At 41.4% G+C, this 24,770-nt stretch overlaps 1 protein-coding gene across 5 annotated transcripts in view; it reads right to left on the bottom strand.

Annotated features, from left to right (window-relative positions):
- DIS3L2 (DIS3 like 3'-5' exoribonuclease 2) overlaps window positions 1–24,770 on the bottom strand; it is a 283,427-nt gene that overhangs the window by 96,197 nt on the left and 162,460 nt on the right. For all 5 annotated transcript variants that reach the window (XM_084891776.1, XM_084891777.1, XM_084891774.1 and 2 more), the window contains one exon: window positions 6,962–7,077. In XM_084891776.1, coding sequence (XP_084747902.1) covers window positions 6,962–7,077 — 116 coding nt within the window. The remainder of the gene's footprint in view (window positions 1–6,961; window positions 7,078–24,770) is intronic.

The raw sequence follows: 24,770 nt of genomic DNA on the forward strand, positions 1-24,770 counted from the left end.
CTTTGCTTTCTATTCTCTCTCTGCACATTCTCCCCAAGGAGCCCCGTCACCCCTGGGTGTGCATGACCACTGATACATGAGTCCCAACTATATCCCAGTCTCTAGCCATGCCTTTCCTTTCCTGATAGCTCCAGACCCCTCTATTACACTGCCCTTTGCACCCTGATTTGGACATTCCATGCCTACTTCAACTTTGCATGTAGAAGACAAAGGTCAGCATTTTCATCCCTTCACCTGTTCCTGTGTCTATATTTTCTTTCTCAGTGAAGAGCAGCACCTTATCTCAGTTCAATAAACAAGCAAACACACACACCTCCCACAGACCACAACTAGGTGTTACCTCGTGATTCCTCCCCTCTCCTCTTCCTGCTGCAACCCACCAGTATTCAGGTCCGATAGGTCTTACCTTCTAAATTTCTCTAAAATGAGTCTTTCCCTCTCCATCTCCACTGGTAAAGTGTTGGCACCTTTGTCTCTCTTGGGTTATTTTCCAGAGTGGAAGTTATTCTGGATAAGATTTCTTTACTAGTCTCCAGATTTCTACATCTTCTTACTAAACTCTACCCAATGATAACCTGCAATCCCACTTCCATGAGGGTACATTGCTTTTACCTTCCCCAACAGTTGATGAGCTAAATTCAGTAATTTGATTTTTTATTCATCCTGCTAATAAGGGAGGGCTCTGAGAAGTCTGCGAACCAGCCTGGTCATGGCCCAGGTCACGTGTGGTACAGGGCTCTCCAGAAGCAACAAGCACAACCACCAGGATCCCTCCTGTAAGGAGACAGCTGAGCTTTCCCATCTGCCTCACCCCACTCTTCGTTGTGTGAGATGGATAGCTACATTGGGAGGGGAGGCAATTTGGAGGCAAATGTGAAACACTTCATGCTCAGGATGTCCATTTTAGCCACAGGCTGCAGACATTTATTGCTCTACTTTTCCTGGGCTCCAGCTGGACGCCAGCACATCAGTAGACTCCCCTATAATTCTGTGGAGGGTCACTCAACACCTCAAGGGGTCACAACTGAGGGAAAGGGCTCTGGTACTGATAACTGTAGCAGCACTATTCTTCAACCACAGGTTGCTAAGGGGATTGCCCATCTTAATAAAAAAAAGATCATATCACTTCTCTGCTTCCCTCAAAATGAAGCCTAAGCTCTTTAGCCCACTGTTCCAGGCTTCTCTGTAACATCTCTTGGCATCCCATGCAACATACGCCTCAGCAATTCTAAACTATACTGTTCCATGAAAGTTCCATGCTTTTCCTAGCCTGGGCCTAAATGCCCTCTCCATCCACTTTTTAAAAAAATATATATATATTTTATTGATTTTTTACAGAGAGGAGGAGAGAGAGATAGAGAGCTAGAAATGTCGATGAGAGAGAAACATCGACCACTGCCTCTTGCACACCCCCTACTGGGGATGTGCCCACAACCAATGTGCATGCCCTTGACCGGAATCGAACCTGGGACCTTTCAGTCCGCAGACTGATGCTCTACCACTGAGCCAAACCGATTTCGGCTCCATCCACTTTTGTCTATCTAAACTTTTTCTACTCATAATTTGAAGCCCTGCTTTAAAAAAAAAAAAATCAATAGCTTTATAATGCCTTCTTAGCTCTTATGGAAGCTCCTCTCTTACCACAAAACAGGGCAAATAAAACCTCTCTTCTCTATAGTATTTCCTCACCCTGGGAATACAGGTAGCCCAGTGCATTGTAATTGTTTGATACATGCCCACCTCCTCAGACTTCCCAGGCCAAGATCAGCATCTCTGCCCTTTTCATAAGCCTGGCACCTGGCACACAGCTGGAACTTGACAAATGCTAACTGGATGAAGACTAGTAGCACCTCAGGCAGCAGGAAAGAAAAGGGGATTAAAGGGTGCTAAATCTTAAGCATGTTTTAGAGTCAAGATCAAAGTTGGGTCAGGGCACAGCTTAAAAGCTGGTCATGGATAAAAAGGGACAATGAAGATAGGATACCGACTTTCTAAGCATTCTGGATTAGAGCTTAAGAGAGCTGAGAGAATTGATCATTTAGGTAAATACACCACTGCCCAAGAAAGCTGGGTGGGGGTACCAACAAGACTATAAAATCTTATATTAGCCTCAGAGAACAGAAACATCTGCAAAAGCCACAGTGGGTAGGCTGGCCAAGTTCAGCAACGGGTTAGCCAGGACAGCCCTGTGACCAACAGAAAGGGCCACAGAGGGGAAGAATCAATCAGCTAGGCAAGGAGGAACAGGAGGTGACCAGCAGCGACAAGGAGGCTACAATAGCTGAAAGGAGCTAGCTGCTAACTGGGTTGCGCAGAACCACTAGGGGCTACAGAGGCCTCTTCTGTCCCCCTCAGCTCAGGCCACCGCTGGCTCCCAAACCTCCCTCACACCTTCCGTGCCCACTGGCTGTCTGAGCCTGAGAACGTGGTGAATTTTCTCCTCTCTGATGACTTCGAGGTTTTAACAATAAGGTGCACTCAGCTAGCTCCCAACTCACACACACAAACAACTTAAAAGGGCAGAGATAATTCACTTTCCAACCTACATCTCTGTTTAAAGAGTTTTCTTTTTCACATCTACACTTCCATGAATTCTGAATTTGACCAACTCTGTGTTGCACAGTTTGACATTAACAAAACATCAACATTCTGACAACCTGCTGGGGTCAGAAAGGAACATCTTAAAACTCTTTGGACTTCATATTAAGACAGGCTTCCAATCCCAATCTTTGATCTCTATTATAAAGCAGTACCAATAAAATATTGTAGAGATTTATGGGCGAACTTTCATTTGAGCTGTTTCACACCTAAAATAACACAAGTGCTTGGGCCAATAGGCAGAAATTTTGGGTTTAGGTTTCAACTGTTTAGGTTTTCTTTTACTCTTAAAACTCAATTCACTTATTTAAAAGAATTACCTTAAATTTTACAATTACATTATATTTCTCTCTCAGAGAAGACAGTGGGAAACATTAACTGGATAGATGGCATGTCCTTCTGAGGACAGGCTTAAATTAGGTCAAATAGTCCCTAGCCTAACAGATATCTTTTTTTTTAAAAAAGAAAAAAGGGTGTTTTTTTCAAGGGATTTAAACAGACAATATTTAAATTTATCTTTCCTTCTGAGTAAACCCTAGTGTTAACAAGAATAATCAGATACTTACTTCTGTGAATAACGTCCCAACAAAAGCGAATTTCATTTAGAAGGCAGTAAGACAGTATTTGGACCCAAATCTGTTGCCCTGCATGCTGTCCTGATCTCATGAGAATTCCCCATCAAGCTTAGATTGCAATCTGACATTAGTCACTCAAAGGTCAGTTGCACTGAACACAATTAGTGCCACATTCCCCCAGGTGGAAAAATAACCGGCACTCCAGCCCCCACCACATATATTCCCTCCCCCATCTGATGGAGTTGGGTCAACAATTCTGCCAAATGAGAGAGCAGAGGATTTGAGAAGGATGAATGCAGCTCATCCAGATTTTAAGAAGACCTTTATAGGCAAAGTAAAGTGAAAACAGCAGAAGAGTTCCTGGACACAGTCCTTTAAGAAACAAAAATGAGTAGGAGGAAAGGTCAGAGCTGTGGTTCCAAGGAATCCGGAGGCAAGCTGCTGCTGTCCAAGGTTGTAGGCCGGCGCCACTGGCTCCTGCCAAGCTGGGGCAGTGCCGGCAGGCGGCAGGAGCCCGCAGCCATTCAGAGGCATCATGGCCCTTCCTCCACCCAGCTCCTGCTTTCAGAACTTAGGAGCAGAGTCCCAACAATAAATCCTAGAACTGTGACAATCAGGAAATCAAAGAGAACTGAAAACATGCTTAGTTATTTAACCCAATTTTGTTTCATCATTTTCTAATTTTGAAACAAAATTCCTGGTTATAAAAGAAGAATGCAGCAGTTAGATAAATGCACCTGTTTAGAAGAACCTCCATTGTGACAAAAATTCCTAAATATTTGAATTTGAAGAGCAGAGTTAAACTTTTCTATGTGGGAGAACATTTCTTTAATGCACTTTTATGTGGTCTGCAAAGAGATTGCTACTTTTATTTATCTTTCAATCATAACATTATAGTTTTTGTAGATAAAAGTGATTTTGAAGTCTCATCTCCCTTCTCTAAGAGGTCCTACATTTTTGGGCAGGGGATGTGGATGAGACATCTCCAACCTGAGGCTATAGTAAATGTAGTTCATGCATTACTAGCTCGTGGCTGGAGCACTCAAAAGTCAAATGACATTAGGTTTATTGGACGTGGCAGAGATATGTTTGGAAGTCCATCTTGTCACAGATGATGCCCACTAGGGCTGAGGTGGGGGTGAACCAATCCTGTGCACCAGAGCAGAGCTACATGAGGTTTTGGGTCTGTGGGAACCATGGGAACTTGGTTCCATGAAGGCTGTATTGAAGTAGCAAAGTCCTGGCAGAGGTGGGCTTCAAAGCAAAGACAGAGAGTCTGAGAAACCCCTGACACAGGTTATGTCTCTATTTGTAGAAAGTCTTGGTTTCAGACTTGAAATAGAAGTACAGTCATCCCTCAGAATCCATGGGGGATGGGTTTCAGGACAATCCCCACAGATACCAAAATCTGAAAATGCTCAAGTCCCTTATATTAAATGGTGTATGTTATATTTGCACAGAACCCATGCACAACCTTTAACTCATCTCTAGATTATTTATAATCCCTAATACAATGTAAATGCTATGTAAATAGTTGTTATACTGTATAGTTTAGGGAATAACAAGAAAAAAAGTCTATACATGTTTAGTACAGATATAACTATCACAGGGCTAACTACATAGTACATGTCAGCAACAACATAACTGTTTTCCCCCTGAATGTTTTAAATATGTAGTTGGTTGGATCCAGGGATACAAAATCAGTAGATACAGTGGGATGACTATCTACTATATAATAGCTGAGCAGTTTTAGAAGCCTTGGGCTCCAGGGTAATTGTACATTTGGGATATGAGCACAGATGGTATATCCTTGGCAACAGTGTGATGGGGAGGGTTGGGTATGAAGGTGGTGTCACAGAACCATCTACGAGCATGGACATGAAATTGTCAGGGACAATTTTCAGAACCTAGGAGAACACTGGCTTCTAATAAGATGTACTACTACAGTTAGCATTGTCAGGATGGTACTGATCCTTCCCTATGGCCAGGGACCAGGCATAACAAGAGCAGGTGGTCTGATTCCTAGGACCCTAGGGATGGGACATCTCTAGGATTAGCAGCACATGGATCTCTGGTGCCCTGTTCTGCCTGGGTCTAGACAGCATGTCCATAAAAGGGCCACCCATTCTGGGGAACAGCAGAAAGTGGAGGCTCAGGTGGCCAGGAATACATATTTTTCAAGCCCTGGTTTTGAAGGGGTGATAGTAAAGAAAGAGGTCAGCAATAACTAAGAGAAGGGGAATGCTGTCCTATAGACATGTCTTAATGCTTTTGCCATGATATCCATAAAGATCAAGGCTTTCTAGGGCCTCTTCAGAACCCTATGTAGGTGGTTTTCTTAAACTTATAGTTTGTTACCCATTTAAATATTTCTATCTGGGATAGACAGCACAGTGAATTTCCCCAGAAGTTAGAGCGGTGGTAGCCAGAACCACAGTGGCCTACCAGGACATGCTGCTTTTGAGAGCAGTGCTTATAGCCTGGCTTTTCCTTTTGCCAGCTGTGTAGGGTGCTGAAAATCAGATTAGGCAGTGGAGGGAGACTGGGTTGTTGCATCCTCTCTCTAGGTGATGACATTTCAAAGTTTCCAGAATGGGGCAGGTTTAGCACCTGGGCTAGTTTCTTGCCCCTGAAAGATAGGGCCAGGTAAAAGGTTCCCAACTCCCATGTACGTGTGAGTGGGTGGGTGAATACACCTTAGTGTATTCATAGAGTAAACACCAGAATTCATGTCCTGAGGGCATGGGAGGAGGGAAAGTTCAAGCTAGTATAAGTACTAATCTAAAACTGTACCATGGGATTTAAGGAAGCTAAGTAGGAAGTGAAAGTCGTGATATAACCAAATAAGCAGATGAATGGAGGAGAAAAGAACCTGGAAGAATTCATGAGCTTCAGTAAGGGGGTAGAAATAACTCACATATGGTCTTTTATTCATCACTGTCCCAAAGGCTAACTGCAGTACCAGGAAGACACTGGTGCCCATTGAATACTTTTTAAAGGAGGCCTATAGACTCAGTGCCTCATCAGGAATGGCAGAATCAAGACTAGGCAGATGGTATATCCTTGGCTCCCTTTGCTTTTCCATCTCTGAGAATCCAGGGTGTCTTGTAAAGGGCAGGGCAGCAGCAGATGATCTCCACCCTTTAGAACAGGGAGGTGTGGCTCACTTGGTTGAGTCCAGTGCAACAAAAGATTGCCAGTTTAAAGCCCAGCCAGGGCACATGCCCGGGTTGCAGAATCAATTCCTCTCTCTCTAAAAATCAACTTAAAAAATCTTTTTTAAAAACACAAAACTTTTTCTTAAAAGGCTAATAGTAAACTTTCATTCCATTTTTCTATAGTATGGCCGTTTAATAGATATTACATAAGTGAATGAGTGTGACTGTGTTACAATAAAAGTTTATAAAATGGAGGCTGCTATGGCTGAGTTTGCCGAGCCCTGCTTTATTTGGAATGACAGTTTGCAAGCAGTTATTTTTCCTCATTTCTTGCTGAAGCTGACTACTTGTCTGCATTACTTACGTGTCAGGGTCTATAGGAAGGCTAGAGATGACTATTTGTGTCTTGCCTTTGTATCTCTTTAATTTTGTTCCTTTTGAACATATAAAGGCCTTTTTTTTTTATTTTTTATTTTTTACCATATTAGATGTGAAAAAAGATATTCAGACAAGGTTGCTGTTCCTCGGGAATTTTTTGTTTAAAGAGAAATTTTAAAAAACTTAAAAGAAGGGAATAAGATTAAATAGAAGCACATTTTTCAATCCAAGAAACTAGAGACTGATTTTTACCTTCTGAACCAAGTAGACACTTGTAGCTCTCTGAGCAGCCACTTGATCCAATTCAGAGCCCTCAGGGACAAAGTAACTGACGTCAGCAATGTGAACTCCCACTTCATAGGTGTTGCCTGTAAAGACACAAGGAAGTCCATCAGCCTGGTCTGGAAGGAAACAGCAATCCCTCCCGAGAACTCTTCCCAAGAATGCATGCCACTCTCGGAGGCCAATGGGGCCCTTTCCAGTCTCAATGGGCGCTCCACCTACTCCCATAACTTCGCTGTTGTTACTTGATGAGATTTTTATCCTGAACAAACAACATTAAACAATATGTTTCCCACTTCTCTTTTAAAAAATATTTTTATTAATTTCAGAGAGGAAGGGAGATGGAGAGAGATGGAAACATTAATGATGAGAGAGAATCACTGATCGGCTGCCTCCTGCATGTCCCACACTGGGAATCCGCAATCCAGGCATATGTTCTGACCGGGAATTAACTGTGACCTCCTGGTTCATAGTTCAACGCTCAACCACTGAGCCATGACAGCCAGGTGTGTTTCCCATTTCTAAAGGCTTTCTGTCTTTGACAAAACATTAGTAGACTTGCAAAAGAAGACTCATTTTAGATGATGAACAAGTCCTTTTAGGTCACTAGAAGCAAGTTGGTCCACAAATCCTGCAAACTCTGCCTCTGAAAGCTCTGCTGTCCAGTCCATCTGACAACATCCTGCTTTCAGCCCCACATCTGGCCTTTCTCCCTTGACACAGGCAGCCTCATACCCAACCTTCCCAAGAGAACACATGTGAAATCAATGTGTAGAAGTATGCAGACAGAAGCATACTGATGATATGAGCATACTGTTTCCAGTCATCTTCATAACCATGGATCTGGTGATGCCACTCCCTAGCCTGCTACTCTTGTTTTTGCATGGCCTCACCCAATCTACCACACCAGCTTTATGACCTTAACCTCCACATGTACTATATGCAGCTGTCATGGCAAATTTCTTCCCATTCCCAGAACATGTCTTACTCCATCCCATTCAGATACTGGCTTGGCTTGTGCTTTTTCTTACACTTGAGATAATCTCAACAGGACTTGCCTATCAAGATCCTTCTTACCTTATAGGGCTAACTGAAGAGTATCCCAGAACAAGAAGAGATTCTCTACCCTGTTTCCTCCAGCTGCACTATTAAAACACTCAACCCATTACCGAAGATGCTTGTCATGACCATTCTTCAGAGGTCTCATCACTACCAGATATCACAGCATATCTGCACTGAGTTACTCCAATGTCTGTCTCTCTCCCTACAGTGTAAGCTCCGGAAAGGAAGGTCTTTGGTATAAAGTTCACTGTTGTAGGCCCAGTGCCTAGAAGAATGCCTAACACACAGTAGACACTCAGCAATACCTGTTGTGTGAATAAATCAATAATTGGTTTGCCAGTTACTCTTTCCCTTCTGGCAAAAGACCCTTCTTGTTTTCCTTTTATAACTGCCTTTTCCCTTACTAGTGGAGCTGTTTTTCAACAGGCACTGCCTTCCCTATCAGTTCCACTAGAGATGGTCAGATGATTCAGTCCAATGAAATTGAATCTAAAGCTGGGTGGGGGACCAGTGAGGTTATGCATTTAAGATTTACTCTTGAAAATCCTATAAATCATCTATTAAATGTAGTATATGGAATTACACATACACACATACACTTCCATATATATATGAAAATGCACAAAATGAACAGAATATGAAAAAGAGAACACATGTGAAATAAATGTGTAGAAGTATGCAGATAGAAGCATACTGATGATATGAGCACAAAAGTGAATTTGTTTAAATTTAAATATATACTTGGTGTAATTCTATTATACCTCATCCCTGTTCACAGTTACTGGATTAGGCATAGGTATATGACTCAAGTAGATCTATTCTGAGTCTGTTTTCAGGGACTGAATTTGGACTTTAGGAAAAAGTGTATCTCTCTGAATCCAGAGATGGTAAGGTCCATTGTCAAGTCCAGAATTGCCAAGGAAATTTCTTTGTCACATAATCATGCCAATATAGTAAATAATAGGTCTAAGAAATGAAGGGAGAAATCATGATGGCCTCATTTGAATTCCAGGATCCAGCTGAACTCACAACAAGTCTACCTGAAGACTTGGCAATTCATGAGTGATTTGGTCATGGAGACCTCACTGAAATAATTCTGACTGAGTCCTCCACCATGTGAGGTCACAGTGGGAAGACCACTATCTATCTATGAACTAGGAAGCAGATCCTCATAGACACTAAATGTGTTGGCACTTTGATCTTGGACTTCCCAGCCTCCAGAACTGTAAGAAATAAATGTTGTTGTTTATAAGCCCCAAAAAAGAAAGAATCCTGACTGATATCCAAATTGACTTAGAAGAGTTTGCTAACATATCGCAAACATGCTTCTCTGTTACCTGGATAAGATTTTACATATTTATCTGAAAATCTTATAGCTATTTATTGTCCTCCTATTCCTTCTTCACTGGGAGATGATTCTTCCCTCAGTTTTTAAGTTTTTAAAATGGAAAAACATTTATTTACTTATTTATTTAAAATATATTTTATTGATTTTTACAGAGAGAGAGAAGGAGAGAGAGTTAGAAACATCGATGAGAGAGAATCATCAACCAGCTGCCTCCTGCACACCCCCCATTGGGGATGTGCCCGCAACCAATGTACATGCCCTTGACCGGAATCGAACCTGGGACCCTTCAGTCCGCAGACCGACGCTCTATCCACTGAGCCAAACCGGTTTTGGCAAAATGAAAAACATTTAAACATGGGGTAGTTAAGGGATTCAGGGGAGGAAAAGCATTCTTTACTCAGAGACCACCCTCCTACTGGACATTCACTGGGTTTTCCTGCCTAATCCTTTAACATTAATACATTAGAAAAACCTAAGTCTACCTCAGAGATCCTGGCTGCTATGGGATAACAGACCAATTTCCCACAGAGGAGAAAGGACTGTCTGAAAAGCTGAGAGAAAACAGTGTGGCTCAAAGTTCAGCTGCCTCATTCTGAGAGCCACGCAGCTGTGTTGTTGGGTCATGGGGAACAGTGAAACCTGCCCTGCGATGATCGAGGAACTCAACCCCAAGAGAATGTGGCCAACAGTCTCAGACAGCTCAACTTCCAATTTTGATATTACAAGTATCTAAAGCCAACACTTGAAGAAGGTAAAACAAAGTGTCTTCTTTTGAAGTCAGAATTATAATATATTGGCCTAACAGGTAAATATTGACCAAAGGAAAAGAGAGAGGATTATTACATCATGATATAAACCATAATCTTAAATTCAGTCTCTGTGTTGTTACTACACATGAACTTTCTGTCCTTAGTCAAAATTGACAAACTGACAAAGAGTTCATTACAGGAGATAAAATATGAAGGAGGCCAATCAAAACATATTTGAGAGGCTTAAATTTCACTCAGAATTCCCAGCAGAGCCTCTAAAACCAGTAAAGAGAAGCTCTTATATTCTCTCCTTTGGACATTTTTAATGGAAACCCTAAGTAAATATTTTATTACATATATTTACATAATGTGAACTTGCAGAACTCTTGAGGTAAGTTGTACTGTAGTTTTTATTCTATGAAAGAGAAAATATAAATCCAAAAGGTTATATAATATATGCCGCCAAAACATTTAGGACAAATTTGATGTTTTAAAAAATACCATCTTCCATATAAAAGTATTCTCTAAATTTTTTCTTTACATTAAAACGTTTTCATCTCCTGGGGCTAGGGTGAGTCTTGTGAGTTCTGAAGAGCTGTGGAAGGAGAGGGAGTAAGATCCCCAGGCCAGCCATGCCTGGCAAACTCTGCAGACTTTAGTGAATACAAATGCTCCTCTGAATGAACCTGAGAAGATATCAGAACTGCTTCATCTAATTAAAACACTAACAAAACCTAAAGCAGGGGCTTAAGAACCACCTTCTATACTAGCCTTTCAGTCATTCAGCTGTTCCATGCTATGTGCCTGTCAGGTGGCCCCTGACACTGTCTCAAGGGGATGGAGCTCACATTTTGAAGCCACTGCTCCATTTCTGAAGAGCTTTGGTCATGAGAAAGCGCTTCCTTACACAGATCCATGATACTCAGAAATAGAGCCCTAGTTTATTTCAGCACTGGACCTCTGTAAGAGGTAATCCCTCCATTAGAGGAGCTCACAGCCTAAGGTGGTTGGCAGATATACCAATGTGGTGACAATATAATGTTATTAGTGCTATGAAAGAGGACAGTAACAAAACATTACTGCAGGGAGCAAGTCGAGCTGAAATCTGTTTTTACTTCAATGAGAACATGTCTAGTGTTTGACAATTTATAACAACATAAATGCAATGTTGACATTGATGATCACAAAAAGGATAACAAGGACAGCAGCAGTGACCATTTGGTTTAATGTCTCCTTTGTGCCAGGGTCTTCACACACATTAATGTAGCTTTTATTTCACAGATGGATCATCTAAGGCTCAGAGAGGTTCCAAGTCACTTGACCAGGTTTAACTGTCTGGTAAGTAATAAACCCTGGATTCAAAACCAGGTCAGATTTAGAGCCTTTGCTCTTTTTATTAGCACCCCTCAATCCCACCAATGTCACCATAACTTTAGGACATGATACAACACAATTTTTCGTCTCAGTGGACCACCGCTAAAAATGCCTCTCTATGTCTTCTGATTCCATAGAAGCCACATTCTTTTTTTCTTTTTTTTAATATATTTTATTGATTTTTTTTTTTTTACAGAGAAGAAGAGAAAGGGATAGAGAGTTAGAAACATCGATGAGAGAGAATCATTGATCAGCTGCCTCCTGCACACCCCCCACTGGGGATGTGCCCGCAACCAAGGTACATGCCCTTGACCGGAATAGAACCCGGGACCTTTCAGGCCGCAGGCCGACGCTCTATCCATTGAGCCAAACCAGTTTTGGCAGAAGCCACATTCTTGCTATGGATTCATAAGTCCTGTCAGGAATTTTCTTAGCCTTATACACAGTCACATCTCTGACCCTGCAGATGCTTTTTTGGTTCCCATTGCTAATCTCCTTGGCCACTTGTAGCAGGGCCTGATTCTAGAGTAACCACTAAGCTGTCAAATCTAGTTCTACTTAATTAAAGCCCTTGAGGTCCAACAATCCCTTTCTAAACTTCTAGCTTACAGTCATCTTTAGCTGGTGGCAGGGTGACTGTCTTATTACAGGTGGGAAATACCATGCTTCCCCTGCCTTGCCAAGGGTGAGACCAGGGCCTTTCAGACCTGGGTCACTTGATCTCACCTTTACCCACTGCTAAGATTGGACCGTGGTGACAGGCTCTTCTTGACCAATAGGACACTCCTTTTAATCCAGAGTGTAGCGGAACAATGCTGTTAAGTGTATTTCTCTAGCAAAAATGATTGCATTTGTCCAGGTCACTAATGGCCTTTGTGTCATTAAATTCAAACCTTTTAGGCCTGACTTGGCCTGATCTTCTAGGGCATCTGAGACTTGTGGTGATTTCTCCCTTGATGAGACCCTCTTCCTTTGCCTATGGCCCCACTCTGAATGTCCAACACTATGGCTGCTCCTTCTCAGGCTCCTCTTCCTCTCCTATCCCTCCCATGTACATATGCCTCTAAGCTCTGCCCTGAGCCACCTTCTTTTCCCATTCTGCTCTCTCTCCCGGGACTGTCTCATCCACTCCCATGAATTCAAGCATTAGGGTGGGGTGATAAAAATGTCTAGGTCCATCTCAGATTTAGTTGGGAAGGTTTCTTTGAGTAAATAAATTGAGATGTATGTCTAAAAAGAACCACGTCACATAATGGCATGAAGGAGAGCATCACAGGTAGAAGAATAACCAGAGCAAAGGGTAAAAGCTGGGAGCAAGCTTGGTGCATCTAAGAAATAAAAGAATGGAAAGACAGGAGAATTGGAAGCCAGGATGCTATTGAGGTAGATGGGGCCACAATAAGAGATGCCCTGTGGTGGCAGGAAGAAGCATATAGATTTTATTTCAAGTGCAATGGGAAACCACTGGTGAGTTTTAAGCAGCAAAGCAACATTAATTTAATGTGCCACATTCACTTCTCATACTGTCACCTCCTTCACTCTGCACACTATGATCCTACTAATGTATTTCCCACCTGTAATAAGACAGTCAACCTGCCACCATGGTTCTGCTAAGGCCATACCGAACTGAAAACATAAGCCTGAATAAGACCACAATCTCTTGGGAATGGTGCTAACAGGCAAAAGAATTAAATCGACCCTTCAGTGAATTAATATATTTGATGAACAAATGTAAATGATGAAAAGAATAAAAACCTAAAAGATACAATAAAAGTGGGTTTTCCCATCCCGCAGACCGGTTTCCATCCAGCCAACACAATGGGAAGATGATGATCTTGCTTGGATCACCCTCTTGACCCTGTGGCCAGTCTTCTCAGCAACATAAGCCTTAGAGAGATAGAAATCTGTACTCTGGAAGCTCAGAAAGGGTAATCCAATGTAGAGACCTGAGAGAATGGGACTTTTTGCTGTCCAGATGTCCCCAGCTGTGATGGGCCTCACTTTTGGCAGCACAGCCAGCCAGGATGAGGGCCCTAACCTTAGTTTGGTCCCCTTGAATTTTAGAGAGACTCCAAGCTGAGAAATAACTGGGTTTGGATCGCCTTGTGGCCACACAACAAACTCCATCTTTCAGTTGGGGTAAGCAAATTCCCTGACTTTGGTGGAAACACTGATTGAGTTGCTAGGTAAGAGGGACAACTCAAACTCTGACATCTTCCAATTGTGTGGTATTTGGTTATGTAATCAAACACAAAAGTTGACCACTGATACAGCAAGCCGTGGCAGTGCTCCCTAGCTATGACGTGGTGATGGTTTGAAGATATTTCATAAACTTAAAAGAAGTCAAAAGAGAAAAATTCCTGGGACCAATAAATCTGAATGCAATGCAAAGTACCCATGTATGAGAAGGGGGCTATACAAAATGACTTCTCAGGTTCTTCTGAAATCCAGGATTTGAAGAGTCTGCAGATTGCCTTTCAAAAATTTTCTAATGCCATCCACAGAGGGTTGATGAGGACCTTTAGCTGCAAACTCCATAACTGGTGAGCTCACCTTCTGGAACTAATCAGCTTAGAAAGTCTTTTCCCTTCATTATTACAAAGGACTCTATCAAGCTTCAAGTACTCAACTAAACTACCCACATAGAAATTTTTGTCATGTTCAATCTAATTCTCAGGAATCTAAGTTTAAATTTATATGAACAGCATGAAGAGGAACACCCAGGTAGTAAGTTCCACATTTCCCTTTCCAAGTGATTTGAGCAACAGCCTCCTTCATTAACAGGAAAGAGGACGAGGAGCTGCACATGTGCAGCTGGCACACCTTGTGTCTGGGAGTTTCCAAGCATTTCACAGTGAGTGGGGAAAGCCCGGGTCAGCCGGTCAGGCCTGGGACAGAGAGCTGAGTACAGCTCCTGCAGCAGAAGGCGGGCATTTGGTTCTTTCTCATTTCTAAAAGAGAGTGAAGTCAGAGGGACTAAGAAGGACCCTTAAAGGTACTTTCAAAATTAGCAAATCCAAATAATAAGGGAATGAGAGAGGGATAGGTGTGAATGGGGTGGATTGGCTATGTTTTCAGGGTTCCCAGGGCTGGATGATGGGAACAAGGGGTTTCATTATAACATTCTGTCTACTTTTGTGTTCAAACTTCTCTATCCAAAATTTTTTAAAAAAGAGTGTTTGCAGAGGTTGAAGCCAATGAAAGAAAAAAAGTTTAAAAAGGAAAAACCCAGTTAAGTTAAACTAGTTACAAGTATTAAAAGAAAGACAAGCCAATAGAGGCAGGGGAGGATTACCACTTAAGAAGAGCAGAATTAAAATGTCCCTAGTGATGATCTCTGGAAGTTGAGGTGATGGGGACCAAACCTTTCTGCATTATATACATTTGTAACATTGCCAGCTCTCAAAGGCTGGAAAAACAATAATGATAAAAAGTATAAAACAAAAAATGCAAACCTGGCTTGAAAATGTCTGAGTGGTAGTATTATGAATTTTTTTCCTGCTTATATGTAAACTAGAGGCCTGGTGCACAAAATTCATGCACAGGTAGGGTACCTAGGCTTGGCAGTCAATCAGGACCCACTGGGGCATCCCTTCTCCTGGCTGCCAGCTGCCAGTCGGAGTCTTCCTTCATTCCTTGCCGCCCCTTGGTGGTCAGCACATGTCATAGTGAGCAGTTGAACTCCCGAGAGAACAATTTGCATATTAGGTTTTTATTACATAGGATTTTCTATCATAAATGGATTTTTATTTTACATTTGTGTGTGTGTGTGTTGTTGTTTTGTATTTTTTTAAAAAAGCATACCAACAAAAGGCTGTTTGCCCCCGTTCCCCACTCCTGCTTCTTGGTGATTCCCCACCACATAGGAAAAAGCCCCACTGGCCAGCCTGGGCAAGAGGCAGTGAAAGAATGGCAGCTCATTGACAACTTTCCTGGTGGATAACAGCAACTAAACCCTTTGTGAGCAAGTTCTGTTAGAACCAACTCAGTAAATGAAGCAGCAGGAACTGGCCATACACCTTTTATTTTCATGCCAGAAATGTGACTCCAGTTTGTGGCAGCCTGTGTTTTTTGTCATCATTACATAGGTTCAGTGTTTATAGATAGCATGAGGACCCTGTTCTTTCTTGTGTCTGTAGGGTGCAAGGAATCCTATCTAATAAAATAGTAATGTGCAAATTAACAGTCACTCCATGACAAAATGGCAGCACACATAGCTGCCAGGGCAGACACTAGAGGCATCACCCAGGCAACACAAGCCCAGCATCTGCTCCTTGGCCACAGAGGGAGGGAAGGGGCCTCTGGCCAGAGGTTGGGGTAAAGGATGCTGAGCTCATGGTAATTCGAGCCCAGCATCCCCGCCCAAGCCTCACGGAGGGTGGGGAAGACCCAGAAAAATGGATCTTTCTAGTTCCTGATGCTGATGGAGCCCTATGGGTGCTGGGGTCCTCCCCCGGCAACCCCCAGTCGCAGCCCAGCAGCCTCAGTAGCAGACTGGAAGTCCCCTGCCCGCAATGCAGGCACGACCAGCGTGGCAGGGGGGTCCAGCGAGTGTGCTGCAGACATCAAATCGCTGCTGCTGAGGCTGGCCCCTGTGCATACAAGTAGTACAGTCCAAGAGGGCGACTCCTGAGGCGCATCTCCCACAGTAGCTGATGTGCAGCACACCAGTGGGGAAGCAGGACCTGGGAGCCCAAGCCCCTGAGTACCTGAGCTGCCGGGCATAGTGGGCTGGGGCCCTGAGGAGGCTCCAGGACAAGCATCTTCCCAGAGGCTGGGGTGAGGAATGCTGATGTCATTGGAGGCCAGGCTGAGGGACATCACCCATCCCCATGCATGAATTTCATGCATCGGGCTTCTAGTGCTTGTATAATCCCAGTAAACTGGCTTCCCAGATTGGGCTTAAAAACTGAATTTCAGTGTAGTTTCTCTCACTTGTAGATTTTTCTATTTTTAAAAAGCCCCCTTCTATTAACAAGACATAATTACAACTCTAAAATAGCCAACTGAAAAGAGATAAAAATTTCAACAAGTTTTATAGAAATATAAACGTGTGTATTTAGATATTGATTCACTAAATGTTAACTATCATCAACAACTGCTTAGTCCAATTCCAGCCTTCCTCTCAGCTGAAATTAAATCAACTTTCATATTCATCTTGAGAGGCAAAAGCTTTTAAAAGGTTTATTTCCTGGTGATAAAACCTCTTAGGAGCTTTTATCTCATTCTGGAGAAGCCTTTGTGGGTTAAGTTCCTTTTAGATCTAGGTACTCAGTTTCATTAGTTAATCTCCTTGTATGAAGAAGAAACTCTTTTCTGATTCCCCAAGACTTTCCAAAAGTTAATAAAAAATGATATCCACAATTTATGCATGCTTGCAATATGAATCCACTATATTGGCTATTCCATAACAATTGCATATTGGCTGTTTGATTTTTAGAGAATTTTGTATTAATTAATTTAATCCTTCCAATGCTATGAGTTTTCTTTCCACAGATGATAAACGGAAGCCCAGGGAGATCAGATACCTCAAAGTCTGGCTCCTGAGACTAAGCTCTTAACTATTACTTTATGGGATTTGCCCCTTAGTATCAGGAACTTGACTAACTTATAATTGCTTCTTTCTCAACTCCTGTAGGCTACAAGCACTGTCAATATAACATTTAAAAGGGTTACACATTTACATTGCAGAATATCCATTTTATGATAACTAAGTAGACCACAGAATGATTTTAAACATAAACAAATGGAACTCCATTATGAGGACAATATACATTGACTGAAATAAAAAGTTAATTTCTATTTTTGAACTGACTATATATAGATTACAGTTATAACTCCATTTTCCTGTGGGGGTTTTTTCTTCTTCTTTTTTTTTTTTTTTTTTTTCCCATAAACCTAGTTTTCAGATAATGTATAATGAAATGCCAAATTTTTTAGGTAACTGAATGCCAATACCGTAATCATCAACATTTACGGTTTTAATGCTTCCAGATGAAAACACTTTATAAATGTACTAGAGGCCCAATGCACAAAGTTCATGCAAAAGTAGGCCTTCTCAGCCACAGCTGCCTTGATCCCTCCCTTTCAGCCATGGCAGCTGCCTGGATTTCTCCCTTGCAGCTGCGGGCAGCTGCCTGGATCCCTTCATCCCTTCATCCTGGAAGGACATCCAGTCTAATTAGCATATTATGCTTTTATTATTATAGATTATGTACTTCCTTTTCTTAAAAGCAGAATATAATTCAATATTACTAACTCAGGGTCACTAATATAAACATTTCTTTTGTATTTTGCAATAGATGTTGATGTGGTATAGTAGGGCAAAGTTGTCTGATCTTCAAGACATACTTTCAAATTTACTTATCGCTGTCACTAAATTGAAGTAAAGACTTCTTATGCAAAACTCCTTGGCTATATATAACAACAGTTATCAGATTCAACCTGGCAAATAAAAGATACCCACATATTTCTTAATTAAATGAATCATCTTCACAAAAGTTCTATGGATAGGTACTATTTTATTTATTTATTTTTATTTTTATTTTATTTTTTAATTTCAGAGAGGCACGGAAAGTGAGAGAGAGATAGAACATCAGTTGTTTGATCATCCCTCACTAGCCCCCCTGCTGGCCTGGTTGCCCCACGCAGCCTGCTGTTCAGCCATTTGGTCATCCCTCACTAACCCCCCTGCCAGCCTGGTCATAGGCAACCATCTAGTGAGGGTGTGGAGGTCAATTTGCATTTTACCTCTTTATTATAAAGACTAGAAAATTCATGAACTGGAGGGAGGGGGGGTCCCTCAGCCTGGCCTGCCCCCTCTCACAGTCCGGGAGCCCTTAGGGGCAGGAGGCGACCCAGCAATTAGGGTAAGGCTACATCCCCATCACACCTCTGCTGCTGCAAGCCTCGGCTAGCCCTGGTTACCTGAGCCTCAGGCCTGGGTGGCTAGGCAGCTGCCACCCAAAGCTTGCCTATGTCTCAGACTGGCCCTGGGCAGCTGTGGGGCTGTGGGTGGGTCCCCTCCGCTCGCCCCATGGGGATGAAAGGACTGGGGGACTCCGGCGGGGCTGAGGGGACTGAGTGCTGTCCTTTGTCACGGCGTGACAGTCATCTTACATATTCCCTCTTTATTAGATAGGATTATTCATCAGTTGATAGACATTTGGGTTGATTCCACTTTTTCTACGTTCCTTCACTTTCTAAAACAAACTTTTTATTGAGACATAAAATTTAAAAAGTATACAAACCTTAAGCATACAGCTCAGTGAATTTTTACAACATGAATACACTTAGGTAAACAAACCCCAGGTTCAAGAAACAGACCATAACTAAAATTCCAGAAGTTTCTCTGTGTCTTTCTTTAAGTCATTATACCTACCAAATGTAACCACTTTTCTAACCTCTGCCACCTATCATCATAAATCAGTGTTGCCTATCTTTGCACTGTACATAAAAGGATTCACACAGTGTGTGTGTGTGTGTGTATCTGGCTTCTTTTATTCATGATATTTTTGCTACTCATCTATGTTGTGTTTTGAATTTGCTCTGTACGTTATTATATAGAATTCCATTGTAAAACTATCTGACAATGTAACATTTTCTTGATGATACTTGATTTGTTTTTAGTTTTTTGCTATTGTGAATAATGTTGCTATGAGCATTCTTGTACATATATACTCATTTCTGTAGGGTATATATCTAAAAATATAACCACTAGGTTATGGAATAGGAATCTTTTCAGCTCCATTATGTATCATACAATAATTTTCCAAAATGATTCTACCAACTTATACTCCTACTTAGGGTATGAGAGTTCAAATTGCTCCACATCTCCACTAATATTTGGTATTGTCAGCTTTCAAAAAAATTAGCTGTTTTGGTAGATTCTAAAAGCCAAGGATACTACATAGTAGTATCTCATTTTGGTTTTAATTTCCATTTTGCTGTGGACTAATAATATTAAGCACTTTTCATATAGTTTTGACCACTGGCTATCTTCTTTTATGAAGTCTCTGTCCAACTCTTTACATATTCTGGAGCGGAGTCCTTTAATGGATATAGCTGACAAATATCTTCTCCTACTCTGTGACTTGCCTTTTAATTCTAAGTTATCATTCTTCTCCAGCTTAAGAAATATTTGCCAATCCCAAGGTCATGAGGTTAACTCTTCTATGTTATCTTCTGGAAGTGTTAACACTTCCAGAAGATAACACAGAAGTGTTACTATTTTACTTTTTCACATTTAGCCACATGAAATTGATTTTTAAGTATAGTATAAAATAGGAGTCAAAGTTCCTTTCTTTCCATATTGATAGCCAGTACCATTTACTGATTAAAAACATTTTCCCCTCACTACACTGCAGTGACATCTCTGCTGAAAACCAGGAGATTATATATGTGCGGACCTGTTTCTGGATTCTCTATTCTGTGCCTACCGTTAGTAACCTTTCAGCATAACCTTACTAAAATTCCACGTCAATTTAATCTTTCACATTTATATTAATACTAATTTTCACTGAGCACTTACATTTTTTCTGGCACAGCTCTAAATGCCAGGGGTTATCTCATTTAGTCTTCTCCACAATTTTAAATTAGTTGTTATTATCTCCATTTTATAGATTGGAAAATGTGAGCTATGGAGAGGTGATTTTTTTCTTCTGAAATATAGACTGTACCTCTTCTTATTTTGTTGTCATTCTACCTATTTTTATGGAAAAGCATCAGTAGCATATGCAACTTTTGGCAGTCACTGCTAATATCTTTCAAGCTAGATTGTGTTTTTGCAACAACAGGCATAAATGGAGCTTTGTTCCTTTAGCTTTTCATATACTCAATATTTTGGAACTGGAGACATTTGAGAAACTATCTAGTTCAAACACCCATATAGCCGAGGAAAGACAATTTCAGAGAAACCACAGACATGCCCAAACTTATATGATGCAGTAAAGGCAAAGATGAGACAAGAACCCAGCTCTCCTGCTCCTACCCCAGTGCTCTTTCTGGTATACCACAACTGCCTCTCCTCATGCAATGAGCATGTTGGATCACGGAGACTTCTTAACTGGCTTCCAAGTTTACCTTGGTGCCAGATACATGAGGATGCCTGACTGGTGGGTGCCAGATTATCTTGGCTTTAATGAGGAAGGAAACTGGAACCAATCAGCAGAGCTGGAAGGAGATGAACAGGCCGTAGTCCAAATTTGGTTTAACAAGGTGCACTGAGACATCCATGAAAAAAGAGAATTTCCGAAGTCCAGACCCCACAGAAATTAGGCTAGAAGATTCAAATGGAACATAGGAATAAGACTTAGAGGGGTGGAGCTGTCTCTCCACTTAATCTTTCCACTTAGATTCTGTGTCCTCAAAACAGGAACTCATTGGCAAGCATCCCAGAAGCCCACTTCCATGCCAGAGGACTCGCATGACTATTCAGTTATTTGGATTTTTCGAGACAAGGTACGATTCAGTAAAAAATTATCATACTACAAGGACAGTTAAAATTGTTCACTTACCAGTGCCTCATATGAATGAAGAAGACATGCACTCCCTTATGAGCTGATGGCTCTACAGAATTTTCCATTTCTCTTCCCAGGTTCATTATCAAGGGTCATACTACAAAAATAAGGTTTGTCTCAGATGAAGTACTCGGGTTGCTTTGCATTTGCCTGAGGTCAGAATGCCCTCTGACACAGAGACTGCAGGAGGAAAAATCAGCGCTTCAAAACCTGGATTAGAAATGACTTCACAAAGAAGAGGAGAGTAGGAGGACCAGCATGTAAAGCACTGAGCATCATGAAGGTGTCAGAGACAAAACCTAGAAATGGATTCAGGTATAAAATTGACCTGACATGGGATTTTTCTTTTCTAAAAATCTATGAAAGATTTATCAAGGGTTCTCTTCTAGAACACAAGCAATAGATTTTAAACATAGTTTCTTTTAGATAAATTAAATTTTGCATGTAGACCTTATTTTTAAGCTATATATTGCATGTTTCCAACATTTAATAGATTAAACTTTCCAAATGAAGTTTAAGTTGTCTGTTGCAGTACAATGTCAATAATCAGGAAGGTGCCCCTTGGAACATGGCATATTAGGGCCCAGCTTGCTGAAGTGGATGAACCAAGGAGAAGTCTCTGATTGTTGAGCCTATTTCCTACCCAATGACCTAATTGACAAGAGCATAGGATTATGATTCTGTCTTTCTATTCCTTGTCAACAGGGATATTTGAGATCCTGGGGTGTAAGGCAGAGTTCAGCTACTGCTAAGGATGTGGCAAAATACACTGTGCAAGGTTAGGGGTGGTGCAGAGTACAATATAATGCCATGCTGTCTTTAAGTCATCTCACTGTAGATGCAGGGGGAAAAGTAGCAGACCAGGTCTCCCATTAGACGTAAAACTAATGACCTGCAGCTTCTGTCAATATGCAACAATCCACTGCCACTGCAGAACACTGACAGCGGAAACAAGGCATGGGCACATCCTTCCCTAGAGGAAATGAACCTCCCCAACCTCCTGGGGAGGGCAAGTCCTCAGATGGGAAATGCAGGAAGTAGGCCCAAGGCCTCTTTCTAGCACCTCTTAGGTCTAAACTTTTTTTTTTTTTTTTAATATATTTTTATTTATTTTTACAGAAAGGAAAGGAGAGAGATAGAAAGTCAGAAACACCGATGAGAGAGAATCATTGATCAGCTGCCTCTTGCACACCTCCCACTGGGGATGTGCCTGCAACCAGGTACATGCCCTTGACCGGAATCGAACCTGGGACCTTCCAGTCCACAGGCCGATGCTCTATCCACCGAGCCAAACCGGTTTCAGCAAGGTCTAAACTTTTGAAGGGCAGGTGTTGAGGCATGGTCCCTGGGTGATGCCTTGGCAGTGTGGGGACAGGTCTAAACCTAGGTGGGCCTGGTTTACATTTAATATTTGTGACTTCACATTTTTATATTTAATCTTAATGCCATGTTCCAAGGGATGCCCTTCATGTCTTCATGTTTTAGGTGTGTCTGATTAAAAAAAAAGAAGAAGCATATATCTAGAATTATCTGGTTTAACAGTCTTTGTTTTTTTTTGTTTTTATTTTACTGCAGAGTTAAATTTAATGTGCTTATATTTTTTGGCACTTTAATATGTGATTTTTATTTGTCCTTCTTCTTTCTATACATTTTTCCCCTCCTGTTATGATTTCTTTTATACTGAGGTGTTTTTATGTGTTTTCCTCATTCCATCTGCCTCTCTTTCCAAGTTAGGAAGTTATTTACTGTATTTCTATTATTATTCAAAAGACATTTAAAATGTTCATGGAACACAAACACTACACATATATATGTATATTATAATATAAAATCTAAAAATAATGCAGAAACTGAATATTAAAAAAGCATACGTATATGCTCATATGTTTCAAATTCTGTTCCAAAATTAAATCTTAACATGCCAAATTTTTTCAAATATTAATGGTTTTTGGTAAAATACCCTTAGCTTGACAATTAAATAGCACTCTAACATTAGAAAAACAAAAATGAGACCTAATAGCTATGTTTGACATATTATATCTAATTTTTAAGATTTCCATTTTGGCAGGGCCAAAGTGCAAACAGAACTTTTGTTATTTGAGTAAATAAATTGTTTTTTCCTATGACATGCATGAAAAGAGTTTGATTATTTGTCTTATGTATTTTGGAGGAAGTAGAGAGAGCTTGTATTTGTTCAGTTATCCTATTTAGTAAAAGGCTAATATGCAAATTGACTGAATGGCAGAATGACTGGTCACTATGATGCACACTGACCACCAGAGGCAGACGCTCAACACCAGAGCTGGCCCCTGGTGGTCAGTGTGCTCCCACAGGGGAGCCCCCCTCAGCCAGAAGCCAGGCTCCCAGCTGGCAAGCACAGCGATGGTGAAAGGAGCCTCTCCCGCTTCTGCAGCAGGCAGGCATCCCTTGAGAGGTCCCAGAGTGCGAGAGGGTACAGGGTGGGCTGAGGGACCTCCCCTCCAGTGCACGAATGGCATATACCAGGCCTCTAGTAAAAGATAATGGGGAAGGAGTGAGGCTCAAATATGCCAATCACAGAGCAGAAACGTAAGTTATAACTCAGTGATCTCATAATATTGCAGAGGCATGATGAAAAGGACTAAAAGACTTAATTGTGATGACAAAAAGGTACACCAATTTCCAAAAAAACAGACTTTTTTTAGGAGAGCATGTGGAGTGGGCTTATATGTTAGCATATAAACCCACAGACACTTACAGATTTAGGGGTCAAAATAAAAAGAGCCAGGTAAGAAACAAAAAGGAGTGAACTCTGAAGGTATACACCAGGTTGCTTGGTTAGATTGACTAGACCAAATGCTTTTTAAACACAGGTTTTGATACTCAGGATAAAGATATACCCGAGGCACTCCCTGCCCATAGGAAACAAGCAAAAAGAAGAATTAAATCCAGAAGCAATAGTTTTACTAAGTACTGCTACATTAGTGACATGAAGAAAGTGTGCTTATAAGAGCAATCCTGGTTATCAATGGGAATTTAGCAGTAGGGAGGCTAGGCATTCTAAGCAGAGGACAAAGAACAAGCAGAGGCAAAGAGGCAGGATAGAGTATGGTGGAAAATGCAGAGCCTAGAGTGGCCAGGCATCATTGGGGGTGTGTGTGTGTATTGGGGGAAGTGGCATTGGGAGGTGGGGAAGGTGGGAGAGGAAGCTAATCTTAAAGGAATTTTATAAAGAAGCTCTGCTAAAAAATGTGGACTATACTCAGGTACCACAGATTTTCAAGCAGAAAGGCAAAATCATCTGGTTCTTGAGAATATATAATATAAGAGATAACTGGGTAGCAAGATGGAGGGAAGACAGGAAGAATGAGGGAAACTACTGAAATGGCTGTCACAGTGCTTAGGAAGAGGAATCAAATGTGATTCCAGGATTCTTTTTCTAAAAAAACCTTTGGCTGATTAGGTGGCAGGTGATGCCGTTATAAAAGTAGGGAATGGAGAAGAAACAGAGGGGAAGCAAGGTCACAGCACCCTTGTCTTGGTGTTGGCCATGCCTTCCCTCCCAGCAAACCCCCAAATTTGGATCATTGCAACTTCTGCTTCCAAACTCAGGAGGATGAAGATTTTTGAAGAAAATCCCCCAGACTTGCTAGTATTTCCATCTCAGCACACCTGGACAGTGTAGCTAATAATGCATGTTTGGTGGGTTTCTGGTTAGCTCCTTTCCCTATCCCTTTCAATAGTACCCC

This window comes from Pipistrellus hanaki (assembly GCF_964339955.1).
Source record: "Pipistrellus hanaki genome assembly, chromosome: 8".
NCBI classification, from domain to species: domain Eukaryota; kingdom Metazoa; phylum Chordata; class Mammalia; order Chiroptera; family Vespertilionidae; genus Pipistrellus; species Pipistrellus hanaki.